Genomic DNA, 16,940 nt, shown 5'->3' on the forward strand with positions numbered 1-16,940 from the left:
CCCATGTTTTTTGTTTTTTTTTTTTTCCTTTTATTTCCAGTATTCTGGGAGGTGGGTCATAGAGGATGCTGCTGTGATTTATGTCAGAGAGAGTTTTGTCTATGTTCTCCTCTAGGAGTTTTATAGTTTCTGGTCTTACGTTTAGATCTTTAATCCATTTGAGTTCATTTTTGTGTATGTTGTTAGAAAGTGTCCTAGTTTCATTCTTTTACAAGTGGTTGACCAGTTTTCCCAGCACCACTTGTTAAAGAGATTGTCTTTTCTCCATTGCATATTCTTGCCTCCTTTGTCAAAGATAAGGTGTCCATAGGTGCATGGATTTATCTCTAGGCTTTCTATTTTGTTCCATTGATCTATATTTCTGTCTTTGTACCAGTACCATACTGTCTTGATGACTATGGCTTTGTAGTACAGCCTGAAGTCAGGCAAGTTGGTACCTCCAGTTCCATTGTTCTTTTTCAAGACTGCTTTGGCTATTCAAGGTTTTTTGTATTTCCATACAAATTGTGAAATTATTTGTTCTAGCTCTGTGAAAAATACCGTTAGTAGCTTGATAGGGATTGCATTGAAAATATAGATTGCTTTGGATAGTATACTCATTTTCACTATATTGATTCTTCTGATCCATGAACACAGTATATCTCTCCATGTATTAGTGTCCTCTTTCATTTCTTTCACCAGTGTTTTATAGTTTTCTATATATAGGTCTTTTGTTTCTTTAGGTAGACATATTGCTAAGTATTTTATTCTTTTCGTTGCAATGGTGAATGGAATTGTTTCCTTAATTTCTCTTTCTATTTTCTCATTATTAGTGTATAGGAATGCAAGGGATTTCGGTGTGTTGATTTTATATCCTGCAACTTTACTATATTCATTGATTAGCTCTAGTAATTTTCTGGTGGAGTCTTTAGGGTTTTCTATGTAGAGGATCATGTCATCTGCAAACAGTGAGAGTTTTACTTCTTCTTTTCCAATCTAGATTCCTTTTATTTCTTTTTCTGCTCTGATTGCTGTGGCCAAAACTTCCAAAACTATGTTGAATAGTAGTGGTGGGAGTGGGCACCCTTGTCTTGTTCCTGACTTTAGGGGAAATGCTTTCAATTTTTCACCATTGAGGATAATGATCATCAGTGTCTTACAATTTTCTGTGTACAGTTCTTTTGTCTCCTTAGGTAAGTTTATTCCTATATATTTAATTGCTTTTGTTGCAATGGTGAATGGGATTGATTCCTTAATTTCTCTTTCTGATTTTTCATTGTTAGTATATAGAAATGTTCTTTTTTTTTCCCCAGTTGTTTTAGGTGTAAAGTTGGTTTGTCTATTTGACATTTTTCTTGTTTCTTGAGGTAGGACTGTATGGCTATAAACTTCCCTCTTAGAACTGATTTTGCTGCATCTCATAGGTTTTGAGTTGTTGTGTTTTCACTGCTATTTGTTTCTAGAAATTTTTTTATTTCCATTTTGATTTCTTCAGTAACCTATTGGTTATTTAGAAACACGTTGTTTAATCTCCATGTGTTTGTGTTTCTTCCAGTTTTTTTTCTTGTAATTGATATCTAGTCTCATAGCATTGTGGTTGGAGAAGATGCTTGATACAATTTCAATTTTCTTAAATTTACTGAGGTTTGATTTGTGACCTTAGATGTGGTCTAGCCTGGAGAATGTTCCATGTGCACTTGAGAAGAAGGTGTATTCTTTTGCATTTGGATGGAATGTCCTGAAGATATCAGTGAGGTCCATCTCATCTAATGTGTCAGTTAAGACTTGTGTTTCCTTATTAATTTTCTGCTCTGATGTTCTGTCCATTGGTGTGAGTGGGGTGTTAAAGTCTCCTACTATTATTGTGTTCCTGTCAATTTCTCCTTTTATGTCTGTTAGTGTTTGTCTTGTGTATTGAGGTGCTCCTATGTTGGGTGCATTGATATTTACAGTTGTTATGTCTTCCTCTTGGAATGACCCCTTGATCATTATGTAGTATCCTTCCTTATCTATTATAATCTTCTTTAAGATCTATTTTGTCTGATACGAAGATTTCTACGCTAGCTTTCTTTAGCTTCCCATTTGCATGGACTATATTTTTCCGGCCTCTCACTTTCAATCTGTATGTGTCTTGAGGTCTGAAGTGGGTTTCTTGTAGACAGCATATATATGTGTCTTGTTTTGGTATCCATTCAGCCAGTCTGTGTCTTTTGGTTGGAGTATTTAATCCATTTACATTTAAAGTAATTATTGATATATATGTTCCTATTGCCATTTTCTTAATTGGTTGGGGTTGATTTTGTAGATCTTTTTTCTTCTCCTGTATTTCTTGACTATATAAATCCCTTTAACATTTGTTGTAAAGCTGGTTTGATGGTACTGAATTCTCTTAACTTTTGCTTGTCTGAAAAGCTTTTTATTTCTCCATCAATTTTAAATGGGATCCTTGCCAGGTACAGTAATCTTGGTTGTAGATTTTTCCCTTTCAATATTTTAAATATATCCTGCCATTCCCTTCTGGCCTTCAGAGTTTCTGCTGAAAGATCAGCTGTTAAGCATACAGGGTTTCCCTTGTATGTTACTTGTTGCTTCTCCTTGGTGTTTTTAATATTCTTTCTTTGTGTTTAGTGTTTGTTAGTTTGATTAGTATGTGTCTTGGTGTGTTTCTCCTTTGGCTTATCCTGTATGGGACTCTTTGTGCCTCTTGGACTTGATTGACTATTTCCTTTTCCATGTTGGGGAAATTTTCAACTATAATCTCTTCAAAATTTTTTTCATACCCTTTCTTTTTCTTTTCTTCTTCTGGGACCCCTATAATTCGAATTTTGGTGCATTTGATATGGTCCCAGAGGTCTCTGAGACTATCCTCAGTTCTTTTTACTCTTTTTACTTTATTCTGCTCTTCAGAAATTATTTCCACCATTTTATCTTCCAGCTCACTGATTCATTCTTCTGCTTCAGATATTCTGCTATTGATTCCTTCTAGAGTATTTTTAATTTCAGTAATTGTGTTGTTTGTTTGTTTATTCTTTAATTCTTCTAGGTCTTTGTTAATTGATTCTTGCATTTTCTCCATTTTGTTTTCAAGGTTTTTGATTATCTTTACTATCATTATTCTGAATTCTTTTTCAGGTAGTTTGCCTATTTCCTCTTCATTTATTTGGACTTCTGTGTTTCTAGTTTGTTCCTTCACCTGTGTAGTATTTCTCTGCCTTTTTGCTATTTTTTTAACTTATTGTGTTTGAGGTCTCCTTTTCCCAGGCTTCAAGGAAAGTTGACTTATTTCCTTGCAGAAGGTTGAATTCTTTTTTCCTTTCTGTTTTGTGTAAGCTTTATATAGTGTGAGATTTCTGCTGAGTTTTTGTTTGTTTGTTTTTCCTCTGATGGGCAAGAGTGAGTGAGATGGTAATCCTGTCTGCTGATGATTGGGTTTGCATTTTTGTTTTGATTTTTGCTTAGATGAGACATTCTGCCCAGGGTGCTACTGATGGTTGGGTGATGCTGGGTCTTGTATTCAAGTGGTTTCGTTTGTGTGAGTTCTCACTATTTGATACTCCCTAGGGTTATGGCACCCCACTCCAGTACTTTTGCCTGGAAAATCCCATGGATGGAAGAGCCTGGTGGGCTGCAGTCCATGGGGTCACGAAGAGTCAGACACGACTGAGTGACTTCCTTTCACTTTTCACTTTCAGGCATTGGAGAAGGAAATGGCAGCCCACTCCAGTGTTCTTGCCTGGAGAATCCCAGGAACAGGGGAGCCTGGTGGGCTGCCATCTATAGGGTCGCACAGAGTTGGACACAACTGAAGCAACTTAACAGTAGCAGCAGCAGGGCTACTTCTCTTGTAGTCTAGGGTCTTGGAGTCAGTGCTCCCACTTCAAAGGCTCAGGGCTTGATCTTAAGCTGAGCAAAAGTATTTCTCTTCAAGAGGGCACCAACCAAGCAGAAGCCATTCCCATCTTTACCTCCTAGATAAGCCACACGCTACTTTAGTTCTTTGCATAACTTCAAGGATGTTGCAACCTTTTAGGACTCAGTTCTCCATCTGAAGACAATTGATTATAGACAGGCAGGGGTCCAGATATGGAAAGAACTTGTTAAGTGTATAATTGCAGTCGCTTCTGCTCTCAAACTCAGTAACGAGGCTTACTGTGGTTTTTCAGTTCCCTGTGTTTGTGTACTGAGGTTCACTCTTATTTTTCTGAAAGTACTTCTGGAAGCTCCCGTCTTGGCTTCTACACTGCCACCTGTGTGCAGGGTCGCCGTTGGTGGCCAGTGCACCCACCAGCTGCCCGATCTCTATGGTGTCTGCTGCTGGAGGAGATAGTGGTGGCCTGACCGTTGGCCTCCAGGTGTCTCCTCACTCCTTGGCAGCAGCGGTCCCCACTTCCCTTTTTCGTGGAGGGTGAGCTTCCCACCTAGCCCACAGGTTCTGCCACCATCCCTCTGCCAGCCCTGGTGTTTACTTCTTAACACAAGGAAGTTGTCCTGCAATCATACATTATTATCCATGGACATTGTATTTAAAAGACTCTGATACTGGGGAAGACTGAAGGAGAAGAGGACAGCAGAGGATGAGATGGTTAAATAGCACCATAGACTCAATGGACATGAATTTAAGCAAACTCCAGGAAGTAGTGGAGGACAGAGGAGCCTCCACTCCTCCACTCGTAGTGCAGTCCATAGGATCACAGAATCAGACACAACTTAGCTACTTAGGGTGTTTGTACTTGCTCTTGCTTCTGCAAAAGTTAGCTGACTCTTTGTCACTGTGTTTCAACTACTGACCTTGAGTCAAAGCCAGAGAACGGGGGTGAGTGACCTGGACAGTGTGGTGGGGACCAGGAGGTAGAAAATACATTCATTTCACACGGAATTTCAGGACAAATTTGCCTGGAGTTCTTGGCAAGGAAGCTCACAGGTTTTATTATTTATTTACAGCCTACATGTTAAGCTCACCTTGGGGCTTTGCTTGGTTTTCAGAAACTTCATTCAAAGGCCAGGCTAGGTGGCCCATGAAGTTGAGATTGGGGGTTTTAGATGACCTGCACTTATTTATTTTATACCTAGTAGTTTGTACTTATTGGAGAAGGAAATGGCAGCCCACTCCAGTGTTCTTGCCTGGAGAATCCCAGGGACGGCGGAGCCTGGTGGGTTGCCGTCTATGGGGTCGCACACGACTGTAGCGACTTAGCAGCAGCAGCAGCAGCAGTTTGTACTTTAATTTTCTACGTTGCCCCTCTCCTCCGTCTCCCCACTAGTAAGCACTAATTTGTTCTCTACATTAGCATGTCTGTTTCTGTTTCGTTACACACATTTGTTTGTGTTATTTCTTAGATTCTACATATAAGTAACAACATAGAGCATTTGTCTTTCTCTGATTTATTTGACTAGACATAATACGCTCTAGGTCCATCCACACTGTTGCAAATGGTAGCATGTAATTTTTATGACTGAGTAATATTCCATCGTACACCCACACACCCCACAACTTCTCTTTCCATTCATCTGTTAATGAACACTTGGGTTACTTCCATATCTTGGCTACTGTAAATAATGCTGCTATGGAAACTGGGTGCATGTATCTTTTCAAGTTAATGTTTTCAATTTTCTTTTCGGAGGGGATATATATACAGGAGTGGAATTGCTAGATCATATGGCAGGTCTATTTTTAGTTTTTTGAGGAACTTGCATACTGTTTTCCTGAGTGACTGCCCCAATTTACATTCCTACCAAGAGTGAACAAGGGTTTCCTTTTCTCCAAATCCTAGCCAACATTTGTTATTTGTAGACTTTCTGATGTTAGCTATTCTGACAGGTGTGAGGGGGCATCTCATTGCACTTTGATTAATAAGGCCTTCAAGACTCAACTCTTCTGGAACTGGCAAACTTCCTAGAGCAAAAGGGTTTTAGCCCCCTGTTTACCTTTCTAGATTCCTGTGTTCCCTTCAATTTTAACTTGGTAATTCATAATCATTTCATCAGTATTTTGATGTGATGCTTTTAATATGTTTTTTATATCTTATCCAACATGTTGAGTGGCTTTTCATGAGATAGCTGATACAAGTAGCTAGTCTGCCATTTAAGAACCTGGAAATTCTAGTTTCTGCCAATGTTATCATTTCTAATTTTTCCTCTTATCTAATTTAATATTCTTTTATGTGAATTAATTCTTCTGACTTCATTTCTTCTTACTGATTTTACATTATTTCAGGAACTGATCAGCAAAGTTTAAATGACCTAACCACTCCAATCTAAGATATGTGGAATTCTTCCTGGCTGAAAGTCTGCAAAAGTCTATTTGAATTCACTGATCCAATCACATCTTTCAAGGGAAATTCTCAGATATGTGCCCTTTGTATAGGCTGACAAAAGATAGTAGCATTCCTAAACTCTTCTGGGGCTTCCCCAGTGGTGTCAGTGGTAAAGAATCCACTGCCAATGCAGGAGACTCAAGAGACATGGGTTTGATTCCTGGGTCAGGAAGATCCTCTGGAGAAGAAAATGGCAAGCCACTCCACTCCAGTATTCTTGCCTGGGAAATCCCATGGACAGAGGAGCTGGAGGGCTACAGTCCATGGGGCTACAAAGAATCAGACATGACTGAGCGAGTGTGCACACACACACACACACACACTGCTACCACACTATCCCTTACAAAAAAATTTTGATTTATAGTATAAAAAAAGTCTACTTGAACTTTTTCATACTGAAAATCCTTAAAAGGATTACAAAACTGTAACAGCTATTACAAGGTGCTCATGAGGACAGATACTCTTCATTGGATAATTTGCTGCTGTTGCAGGTTAGGGTGCAGCTGTGTATTCTGTCAGTCCATAGCATCTTGTGTCAATGCAGGACCACATACCATACAATGGAAGTAACACAAGGTTTGAAATTGAACTGGTAGGTCCAAATCCCAGCTCTGACAATAACGTACCAACTGGCTCATAGCAAATCATTTCACCTCCCTGGGCCCATCTGTTCATCTGTAAAATGGGTCTAAGACTGCCTACTCTTGCGTTGCTTTAAGGATCAGATGGGATCACATGCTCATTAAGAACCTAGCACTACGCCCAGCCCAGAGTAAACACCCAGGAGGAGTCTGTCATTGAGTCTGCAGGCACCAAACCCTTAAAGCACTAGAAAGGCACAGGAAAAATGTTAAATATAAGCTTTATAGTATTATATGAGAGAGGGATTTGAAAGTGCAAATAGCACATTTGCAAGTAGCAAAGATGCTATGTCCATGTGTGATAATGTTATGCAAGGAAAAGTACGACTGAAAGAACAATTAATAAAAGTATCAGTTAAATTCTTTTTTTTTTCCTGTTTCTGAAATTCTTAAAAGAATGCAATCCCTTTCAGAATTCATAATGCTGGGTTTGGGTCGTTTTTGCATTTTGTATGTGTGCAGCTGTTCCTCCACTATAAGTATGCACATCTGCTCATTAGCAATACAATATAATTCCCACTGTCTAATTATTTGCAGATGATAGATTCCTTGTACGTGGGCTAAAAAAGGGATAGTCCTTCAAAACCGGAGACTTATTTTGAAAAAACTAACTTAAAAGGGTCAGCACAATGAAGTTCAGATATTAATTTGGCAAGTTCAAATATATAAGCACCAGCACTTAAATGGCAACTTATTGAGAAAACACAAGAGGATTTTTTTTTTCCTCTCCAATTAACATTGTTCAGTAGACAGCACAGGGCACTGGCTTCTCTACGATGCACCTGGAGAGAGGCTATGAAGCAAATCTGCTAAAGATGGAGTGGACCAGTCCCACTCCTGACCTTCTGGGGACCTCCTGGGAACCATGCACCTTGAACAATGCTGCACAGGGAGTGTGGGAGTAGGCTGGGAGGGGGGAACGTGTGGTCCATGGGCACCGAGTAGAGAAGAGTCCTTGGGGTCTCTAGTTCCAACCACAAGCTAAGAAACCACATTAATCCCCTACTGTTAGCTCTGAGGGGAAGGGAGCAAGCTAGGGTATGTGGTCCTAGGGCTCCATGAAACCAACACCAGAGACATGAGGGCAGACAGATGAAGCTACTGAGCACAACTGGGAGCTCCCTGTGGGAGGGTGGAGGGTGGGCATGGGAGGAAAAGGAATGTTGACTGAGGATAAAGGGTATAAACCAAATGTAAGGGATGATCAAGGGTATTCAGAACATGAGATGGGGGAAATGAGAAAGAAAAAAATCGAGAAGTACTGGGGTACAAGAGAAAGCAAGGCAGATGGATGGGAGCCGGTGAAATGGCTCTTTAGGACATGGGCAGGATGAGGATGGCGGCTATTATATACAATGTCGTTATTCTGTACCCAGCGCTGGGCTCTACATAACAGACTATATTCCTTAGTACATCCTGACACCACTGAAGGGAGAACAACCATTGTACAGATGGGAAAACTGAGGTTCATTCATCCAGTTGTTCAGTGAAAAATTATTTAATATGAAGCTTACTTTCCAAAAGGGTTAGTTGCTCAGTCGTGTCAAACTCTTTGGGAGCCCATGGACTGTAGCCCACCAGGCTCCCCTGTCTATGGGATTCTCCAGGCAAGAATACTGGTGTGGGTTGCCATGTTCTCTTCCATGGGATCTTCCAGACCGAGGGATCAAACCTGCAGCTTCTGCATTACAGGCGGATTCTTTGCCACTGAGGTACCAGGGAAGTCTGAAGAGTGTGTATATCATCACAAAGAAAAGTCAGGAGAGGGATGTAGTTCCCTTTTGTGCTTCTGACAGGTCACTATGGGTACTAGATCAGGAAAGGTTAAGGCCAGGTGGAGGCTGGCGTGGCAGCCAGATGAGATCAATTAGAGCTGGGACCCGGTGGTCAGGCACAGAGAAAAGAGGCGGTGAGTGACTGTTAACTTGCCCGGGCCACACAGACAGCACGTGGCAGGACTGGTTAAAGCCATATCCTCTAACCCTAGAGTCCATACTCTTAAGAGATTTGATTAAAGACGTTTTAATTAAGAAACATTTTAATTAAGATCTTCAGAGGAGTGACTGGGAGTTCATCACCAGCTTATATTGAAAGCTATTTTAGTAAGGATTAGCACAACTGCTGTAGGAGAAGAAAAAGAAGAAAAAAAAAAGGCCTAAAATGAACCAAAATAACAGTAGCTTAGAGAAGACAGTTCTTACATAAAGAGTCCAGCCTGGGGTACTGACTCTGGAAACTTCTATCTTGTAGGTCCTCAATTACAAGGGTGAGGCCCCCATCCCTGTAGTCCAAGACAGTCATCACTGCAACCGCAGGCAGTATGTGAGAGGGGAGAAAGAAGAAGAGAACGGCCTTTCCTCTGTGTGCACTGGACCCAGAAGCTGACGTCATCTGCCCTTCCTCTAAGTGCACCAGACTGGGAAGCGGACGTCATCTGCCCTCCCCCTAAGTGCACCAGACTGGGAAGCGGACGTCATCTGCCCTCCCCCTAAGTGCACTTAACCCGAAAGTTCACACTGTCACTTGCACTCATGCTCTTCTAGTCTGGTTTTGGACACGTGGCTATACTTAGTCACTCAGAGTCTGGGAAATTTCGTTTTTATTGGTGGCTGCACATCCAGCTGAAATTCCAATCCTTTAGAAATGGGGAAACTGATATTGGGTTCAGTTCACAGTCTCAGCCAGAAGGCCTCTGCAGAAAGGCCACTGCTCCCTTGGTAGTACACTGGAGAAATTCCCCATCTGTGCCCTAGTCCCTGGGAAGGTCCAGAGCTACTACCAGAGGTCCATACATCCAACTGGGCAGCAGGTGTGGCCTAGTGACTGTTGAGCACATTATGCATGGGAGCATCTCCATTTTGCAGAGGTAAGTGACATGGTGCTGGTTAATAAAAGGGGCATTCAATTTACAGCATGATTAAATTTGTAGTAGCATCCTCATATATTTGCTTTAAAAAGGTTGTTAGGGGCACAGCTATATTACATGGGGGGATCCTGAACAATGCTTATCCTTAGAAGAGGTCTTCCTCATCAGGAAGCATGGATCATTCCAGTGTAGAGGAAAGAAAATCAATTTGGGCTTTGGTCAGAGCTGTGTTCAAATACTGCCAACACCATCAAGCAAGACTGTCAGTATTCTGGAATCTCATTTCTCCTCTTCTGTTAAGTGAAGAAAGTAAACCCCAGTTCATCAGGTTATGGTAGGGGTTAAATGAAATTATAGGTATAACGCATCTACCACTGAGACTGGGCCATAAGGGGTACTTCATAAATGTGTTGTCCTTTCCCTCAGGATCGAGGAGAGTGAAACGGGTTGGAATAGAAAAGTCAGGTTTATGCAATCAAGTAAGGCAAAGCTGAGTCTCCACATTGTACACTTGTGTGTTTGTGGTTTGGCCCAAGGTTCAGGGTCTGGGACCTGCATTCCTATGCAGAAACAGGAGGACCAATGGAATTCATGCACAGAGCATACGAGGTACAGGGATGCAGAGCACGCATGAGAGGCTGGGACTTTATCTGGTTCTTCTGAGGACTGTATCAGAAGTAAAGATAAGGAGCTTTCTGTCTATCAACCTCATGACTATCACCGCCAGCAGTTACATCACCAAATGAGAACACAAGCAATGTGGAAATCTTTCCAACTAGCAGGAAGTACAGAAGAGCTTTCGCGGCAGAAAACCCACACTGTAGTAGGCAGACGGTAAATAGTTCCCCACAGAAATCAAGGAAACAAAAATAACTAAATAACTCTGGTGACCCTGTATTGTGCTGAGAAGGACACAGCTATAATGCCACCACCTGCAGGGTTCTTGACCCTGGTTTTTGACCATGGTTCTTTCAAGTGATTTTCACATGGCTTCATTTCATTCCTATGACAACCCAAGAAGTGGGCAGGATAGACATTATTATCCCCTCTCTGTAGATGAGAAAACAGAGTTTCAGATTAAGTGTCTTGGCCAAGGTTGCGAGGTTGGGAAGAGGCCCAACTGGGGCCAGAACCCAGATCTAAATGTCAGGCTCTGCTATGGTATCTGGAGACTGGGGAATTTGGGGGACCACATGGTCAGGTGCTTTGTGTGGGTTATTCCCCTGGCACCCATAGCCAAGTGACAACATACAATACCCCCAGGGAAAGACTCTAGTTGGTTCTGCTGGAGTCACATGCCTGTTGTTTGGATTGAACATTGGTAACAACAGGAAAAGATACTGTGACTGATCAGGCCTAGATCATTCCACTGGCCCTATTTCCAGAAGGGTCATAGGAAACCCTACAAGGCAGAAAAAGATTCTTACCATGACCCATTACACTGAACTATCTAAAAAATAATTCTAATAATAATGTGGGAAGATCAGATACCTTGGGATTTAATGCATGACTGTGTACATTGCATGAAGCACTACTCTAAGCAGAAACAAGTATACACAAGGGTAGAAAAACTCTCCTCCTACATGTATAATTTGCCCAAAATATTAGTGTAAGAATAGGTCACTCAATACTCCAATCCCATTGTCTGTGACCCCCACCATGAGCAATTTCATCTTCTGACTCATAGAATTGAAGCTGAGGTTGGAACAGATGATCAGTCTCTTTCAGTCTATAAGCCTATGAACACCCTGTCAGAAAAAAGGTACCTCTGAAAAACCAGCACATCAACCTATTAAATATTACATTATCAGACAGTGCTGTGGGCTAAAGTGCATCCCACCTCCTCTCATAGTTTACATGTTGAAGCTCTAATCTCCAGTACTGAGTGTAACTGAATCTGGAGACAGAGTCTTTAATGATTAAGATTAAATGAGGCCATCTGGGTGGGCCCTAATCCAATCTGACTCATGATCTTATACAAAGAGATTAGGACACAGACACACACAGAGGGAAGGCTACATGAGAAGACAGCCATGGGCAAGCCAACATGAAGCCAACCCTGCCAATGCCTTCAACTTTGGCCCCTAGCCTCCAGGACTGTAAGAAAATTCATTTCTGTTGGTTAAGCCATCCAGTCTGTGATACGTTATGATGGCAGCCCTAGCAAATTCGTATCGATAGCCAACCAAGAATTTCCAAAGTTGAGACCAATCTGATCCATGAGATGGGGAGAACAAGAGATTCTAATAAAATGCTTTTGCAGGTGGAATTCCCCTGAGAATCAGGGTCAAGAACTAGTGACCTGAGGTGTACTAGTAAAGATATGATAAAATGGGTGGGGACTTCCCTGGTGGTCCAGTGGTTAAGACTTCACCTTCCAATTCAGGGGGGTGCGGGTTCAATCCCTGGTCTGGGAGCCAAGATCCCACATGCCTCGGGGCCAAAAAACCCAAACATATAATGGACACAATATAGTAACAAATTCAATAAAGACCATTAAAAATGGTTCACATTCCCGTCCCCTGAAAATGATAAAATGGGTAAGACATTAAGAGGAGTAAGGAGAGAGAAGTAGATGGCAGACTTCACCTTCTTTAAAATGTTGCGGAGGCCAAGAACAAGGTGGTTCTATCAGGACACGGGTGGCCAGGCCAAGGCCACATACCCAGCCTTGTGGGCCCACATAGAGCCTGTCTGCTCCATGACTTCAGGCTCACCTGGGCTCCTGATAGGTGTCTCCACTTAGAACTCTGGAGCCCCCAGCATCCTGCCTTGACCCTCAGCTCTGAGCAAGAGGCTGCTGCCTCTGAATCAAAGGCTCTTCAGAATGACCCTGGCCGTCACCCCCTTCTTTATGGAGCTCACCAATCAGTTTCTCGTTGAGGCATGGATGTCTAAGCCATCAGGCCTGCCGTGCTTATATGACGTGGCAGTGCGGCAGTCCAAGCCAGGGTGGCATCTGAACCTTCTGATGACAGTACTCTTGCCCTTAACAGTCCTATACCTCCCCCGCACCCCATCTCACTGCTTCCCCGCCAGAGACTCACGCCCCAACGTCAACCAGACTTGACGGTCATGGAGAACTTGCTCCTGGCCTCATTCCCACCTTCAGTCACCCTGCTGGATCAGCCTGCATCCTGGACCTGCCTGACCCTGGCTCCTCTGCTGACCATGTTGCTGTTCTTGCCTTAGCTCTGACCGCTGCCTTCTGGGAAATCACCCTGGACTCAGATGTAACCAGGACTCTGGACTTACCAACCTGGCGCTGGGTTGCTGGGATCTTGGAAAGGTTCCACCCCAAAACACAATGCATGTTTGGAAGAACACATCCATTCATCAGGGAAGAACCAACACCACTCACCCACTCCCACAAGACCTGACACCAAAGGGAAAAAGATTTTTATTAGATAGACCAATTGCTATCTTTTGCAACCCCATGGATGGTAGCCTGCCAGGTTCCTCTGTCCATGGGATTTTCTAGGCAAGAATACTGGAGTGACTCGCCATTTCCTTCTCCAGGGTATTTTCCTAACCAGGAACTGAACCTACGTCTCTTGCATCTCTTGCATTGGCAGTCAAGTTCTTTCACCTCTGTGCCAGCTGGGAAGCCCAAATATTTTGTTAAAGCCAACAGAATTCTCAGCCTAGTTAGATGTAGGTTATGAATTCTCCAGGCAAGAATACTGGAGTGGATAGCCATTTCCGACCCAGGGATCGAACCCCAGTCTCCTGCATTGCAGGCAGATTCATTACCGTCGGAGCCGCCAGGGAAGCCTGCTAAATGAACAGGGTTTGTGAAAATCATATCATACATATAGGACTTTTCAGTTCATAAGACTCATAATACCAGATCATCACACTGGCAAAGCAGTGCTTGTAAGGCTGTTAAGTTGAAATCTGGAAACTGCTCCTTTATTGGATATTACAATGATATTTGCCAGCATGAGATATTCACTTGTGTGTGCATTCAAATAAAATTCCTGACCACCATTGTTTACAGCCCAAATATATTAATATCTCCATACAATAAATTCCAAAGAAGACAAAATAAATATTTAAATAACCCAAACATTGTGAACCCACTGCATACTGCATTTTACCTTTATTTTTTTTTTATCACCCTCAGACATTTAAAGGGGGAAAAAAAAAAGGCTGATAACATCAAAAGATGAGAAAGGCTAAATTCAGGGAAATAAAGGAACCATAAATCAGGAAAACTTTGGAGCTGCTAGAAAGACACTTTAATTTTGTAGACAAAAGACTGCATTAAGGAGGAATAATGCAATAATCAAAGGTGAACGAAACTCTATTGTCTGGCGTCTTTCTCTGTGGGAATTTTCCCACCCCTGACAGCTGTAAAGGAGGGAGGGGCGCAGATGGGGGGCTGTGCCTTTATTCTCTCGCCCTCTTTTCCCCAGCCCCTCCCCTTCTCCGTCAATAAATGTCTGCAATCATATTCTTGAGCTCCTGTGTGATTTCAAGGTTCATCTCTTCCGTGCAGCTCAAACACTAATTATCCCAGCTGTAATTAGTAAGATAATTAAATACTGGCTCACTCATCTACCTTGGGTCGGGTCATGATTCTCCCAGAAGACCTTGAGCAGTTCCTCAAAGCTGATGCGTTCTGGCTGGAACACCACCCGGACTACTTCTGCGTGGCCAGTTTTTCCTTGAAAGAGACAGAACATACAACGCCAATTTACTGACAACACCGATTTACGACAAGTTATCTGTTTCCCCAAAACCACCAGACAAAGGCTGAAATTCTTCCCTCTGAAGGCAATTGTGCTTGAACACTTTCATTCTGAGTCTCTGTTGCTGGTCCTTTTCCCATAAAAGCATGCGGTTGTCCTCGAGCAAGTTTTCTGAGGAGGATCTTTCTCTTCATTGTGCTCTAATTTTTTTTTTTTTTTAATTTCATGAGAAAATAAACTTGGGCTTTCCTTCTTCTAATCTCATTCTTATGAAACCTTATGGATCCAACCTGACATGGTGCTAGAGATTTGAATCTCTGCAAAGGGAAAGGAGCCAGCTTATTTTTATCATCTCCCCCTCCCTGTATGTAGCAAGCTTAGCTGCACTACAGAGGGAGATGGTGCCAGATAAAGGAACCTGTGAAAAAACAGGCTTATAACTGGCTCACATTAGATACATTTGGTAACACAGAGACATATTTGCTGTGCTGCTAACACTGAGAAGAGGGTCAGGTTCCTATACCCGGTGGACCGGTAAGTGGTTCCCCAGCCTAATTCATCTCTGCGGTAAATAACGACCATAGCAAATGTCTCTCTGCAGCACCCGTTAGCACATTCCCTTCTCAAAGGTGGTCCCCAAGGTTCTGTGGGTCAGCGAAGAATGTACTTGCATTGCCACTTGTACCTGTGGAAATCCTATCCTCTCTTACTTCAGTGTTATAACCTAGTAAATAATAGCGTGCTAAGTTGCTTCAGTCCTTTGTGACCCCATGGACTGTAGCCCGCCAGGCTCCTCTGTCCATAGGATTCTCTAGGCAAGAACACTGGAGTGGGTTCTCATGTCCTCCTCCAGGGGATCTTCCTGACCCAGGGATCGAACCTGCGTCTCTTACGTCTCCTGCCTTGGCAGAGGGGTTCTCTACCACTAGCACCACCTGGGAAGCCAGTAAATAATAGAGCCCTCCACAAATTTGTTTTCCATCTCTTTTTGGTCATATACTGAAGTGGGTTGCCATTTCCTACTCCAGGAGATCTTCCCAACCCAGGGACGGAACCCTCAACTCTTGTATCTCCTGCACTGGCAAGTGGATTCTTTACTACTTGCACCGCTGGGAAGTCCTAGTAAGGACTTTAGCCTGGTCCAAAATGAAATTAAAAGACGCTTACTCCTTGGAAGGAAAGTTATGACCAACCTAGATAGCATATTCAAAAGCAGAGACATTACTTCGTCAACAAAGGTCTGTCTAGTCAAGGCTGTGGTTTTTCCAGTAGTCATGTATGGATATGAGAGTTGGACTATAAAGAAAGCTGAGCTCTGAACAATTTATGCTTTTGAACTGTGGTGTTGGAGAAGACTCTTGAGAGTTCCTTGGACTGCAAGGAGATCCAATCAGTCCATCCTAAAGGAGATCAGTTCTGGGTGTTCATTGGAAGAACTGATGGTGAAGCTGAAACTCCAATACTCCAATTGGCCACCTGATGTGAAGAGCTGACTCATTTGAAAAGACCCTGATGCTGGGAAAGATTGAGGGCAGGAGGAGAAGGGGATGACAGAGGATGAGATGGTTGGATGGCATCACTGACTCAATGGACATGAGTTTGGGTAAACTCCAGGAGTTGGTGATGGACAGGGAGGCCTGGTGTGCTGCGGTTCATGGGGTCACAAAGAGTCGGACACTACTGAGCAACTGAACTGAACTGAAAACAGGTAGCTGCTCTTTGCCTTGACTCTTGTAGGTAATCTAGGTCATACCTGATAGGAGTGTCTTTATTTACAGAGGGGCCGCCACACTGGTGCTCTTAGGGTGGAGATTGGCCACACTAAATCTTAGGGTAGGGTTAGGGTAGGGGCTGCTATGCTAACAGTCTTAGGGTAGGGGCTGTCATGCCAGAAAGGCCAACCATGTGACTGAGGGAGGGGACTTTGGGTAACATGGTATCGGTTGACCTAGAACCTGAGTTCAACCATGCAGGCAATCGATCAATCATACCTATGTACTGAAGCCCCAGTAAAAACTCTGGACACCAAAGTTTGGGACACCACCAGGTTCCTGGGTGGCAATGCTCTGCATAGTGTCACACACAGAGGCCAAGAAGGAGATGACACAGGGGCTCTGCCCTGAGCCCTTCCAGACTCTGCCCTGTGTGACTTTTCCTTTAGCTGACTTTGATCTGTATCCTTTTCCTGTAACCAACTGTAACTGTGGGGATAACAGCTTTTGAGTTCTAAGAAATTATCAAACCTCACAGCGGTTTCAGGAATCCTTTGCATCTTGGTTTGCAAAGTTTTTTCGTCTATGTTGGTATTTTCACCTGAATTCTTACAATCCTCCAATGGTACACGCAGGGAAGGTAGAAATCCCCATTTTACAAGTTAAGGTGCCTCAGTGATAAAGAATCTGCCTGCCAATGTAGGAGACACAGGAAATGTGGGTTTGATTCCTGG

The 16,940-nt window shown here is 42.8% G+C and overlaps 1 protein-coding gene across 4 annotated transcripts in view; it reads right to left on the bottom strand.

Moving 5' to 3' along the window:
* The window catches only part of MSRA (methionine sulfoxide reductase A), a 387,551-nt gene that overhangs the window by 123,809 nt on the left and 246,802 nt on the right, over window positions 1-16,940 (bottom strand). For 3 of the 4 annotated variants that reach the window (XM_086414756.1, XM_086414755.1, XM_086414753.1), the window contains one exon: window positions 14,365-14,469. The exons of the other annotated variant lie outside the window; for it this stretch is intronic. In XM_086414756.1, the coding sequence (XP_086270882.1) occupies window positions 14,365-14,469 (105 nt within the window). The remainder of the gene's footprint in view (window positions 1-14,364; window positions 14,470-16,940) is intronic. 4 annotated transcript variants of the gene reach the window in all.

This window comes from Bos grunniens, chromosome 8, assembly GCF_055505025.1.
Source record: "Bos grunniens cultivar Pamir isolate PY7600 chromosome 8, Bosgru_T2T1.0, whole genome shotgun sequence".
Classification (NCBI taxonomy): domain Eukaryota; kingdom Metazoa; phylum Chordata; class Mammalia; order Artiodactyla; family Bovidae; genus Bos; species Bos grunniens.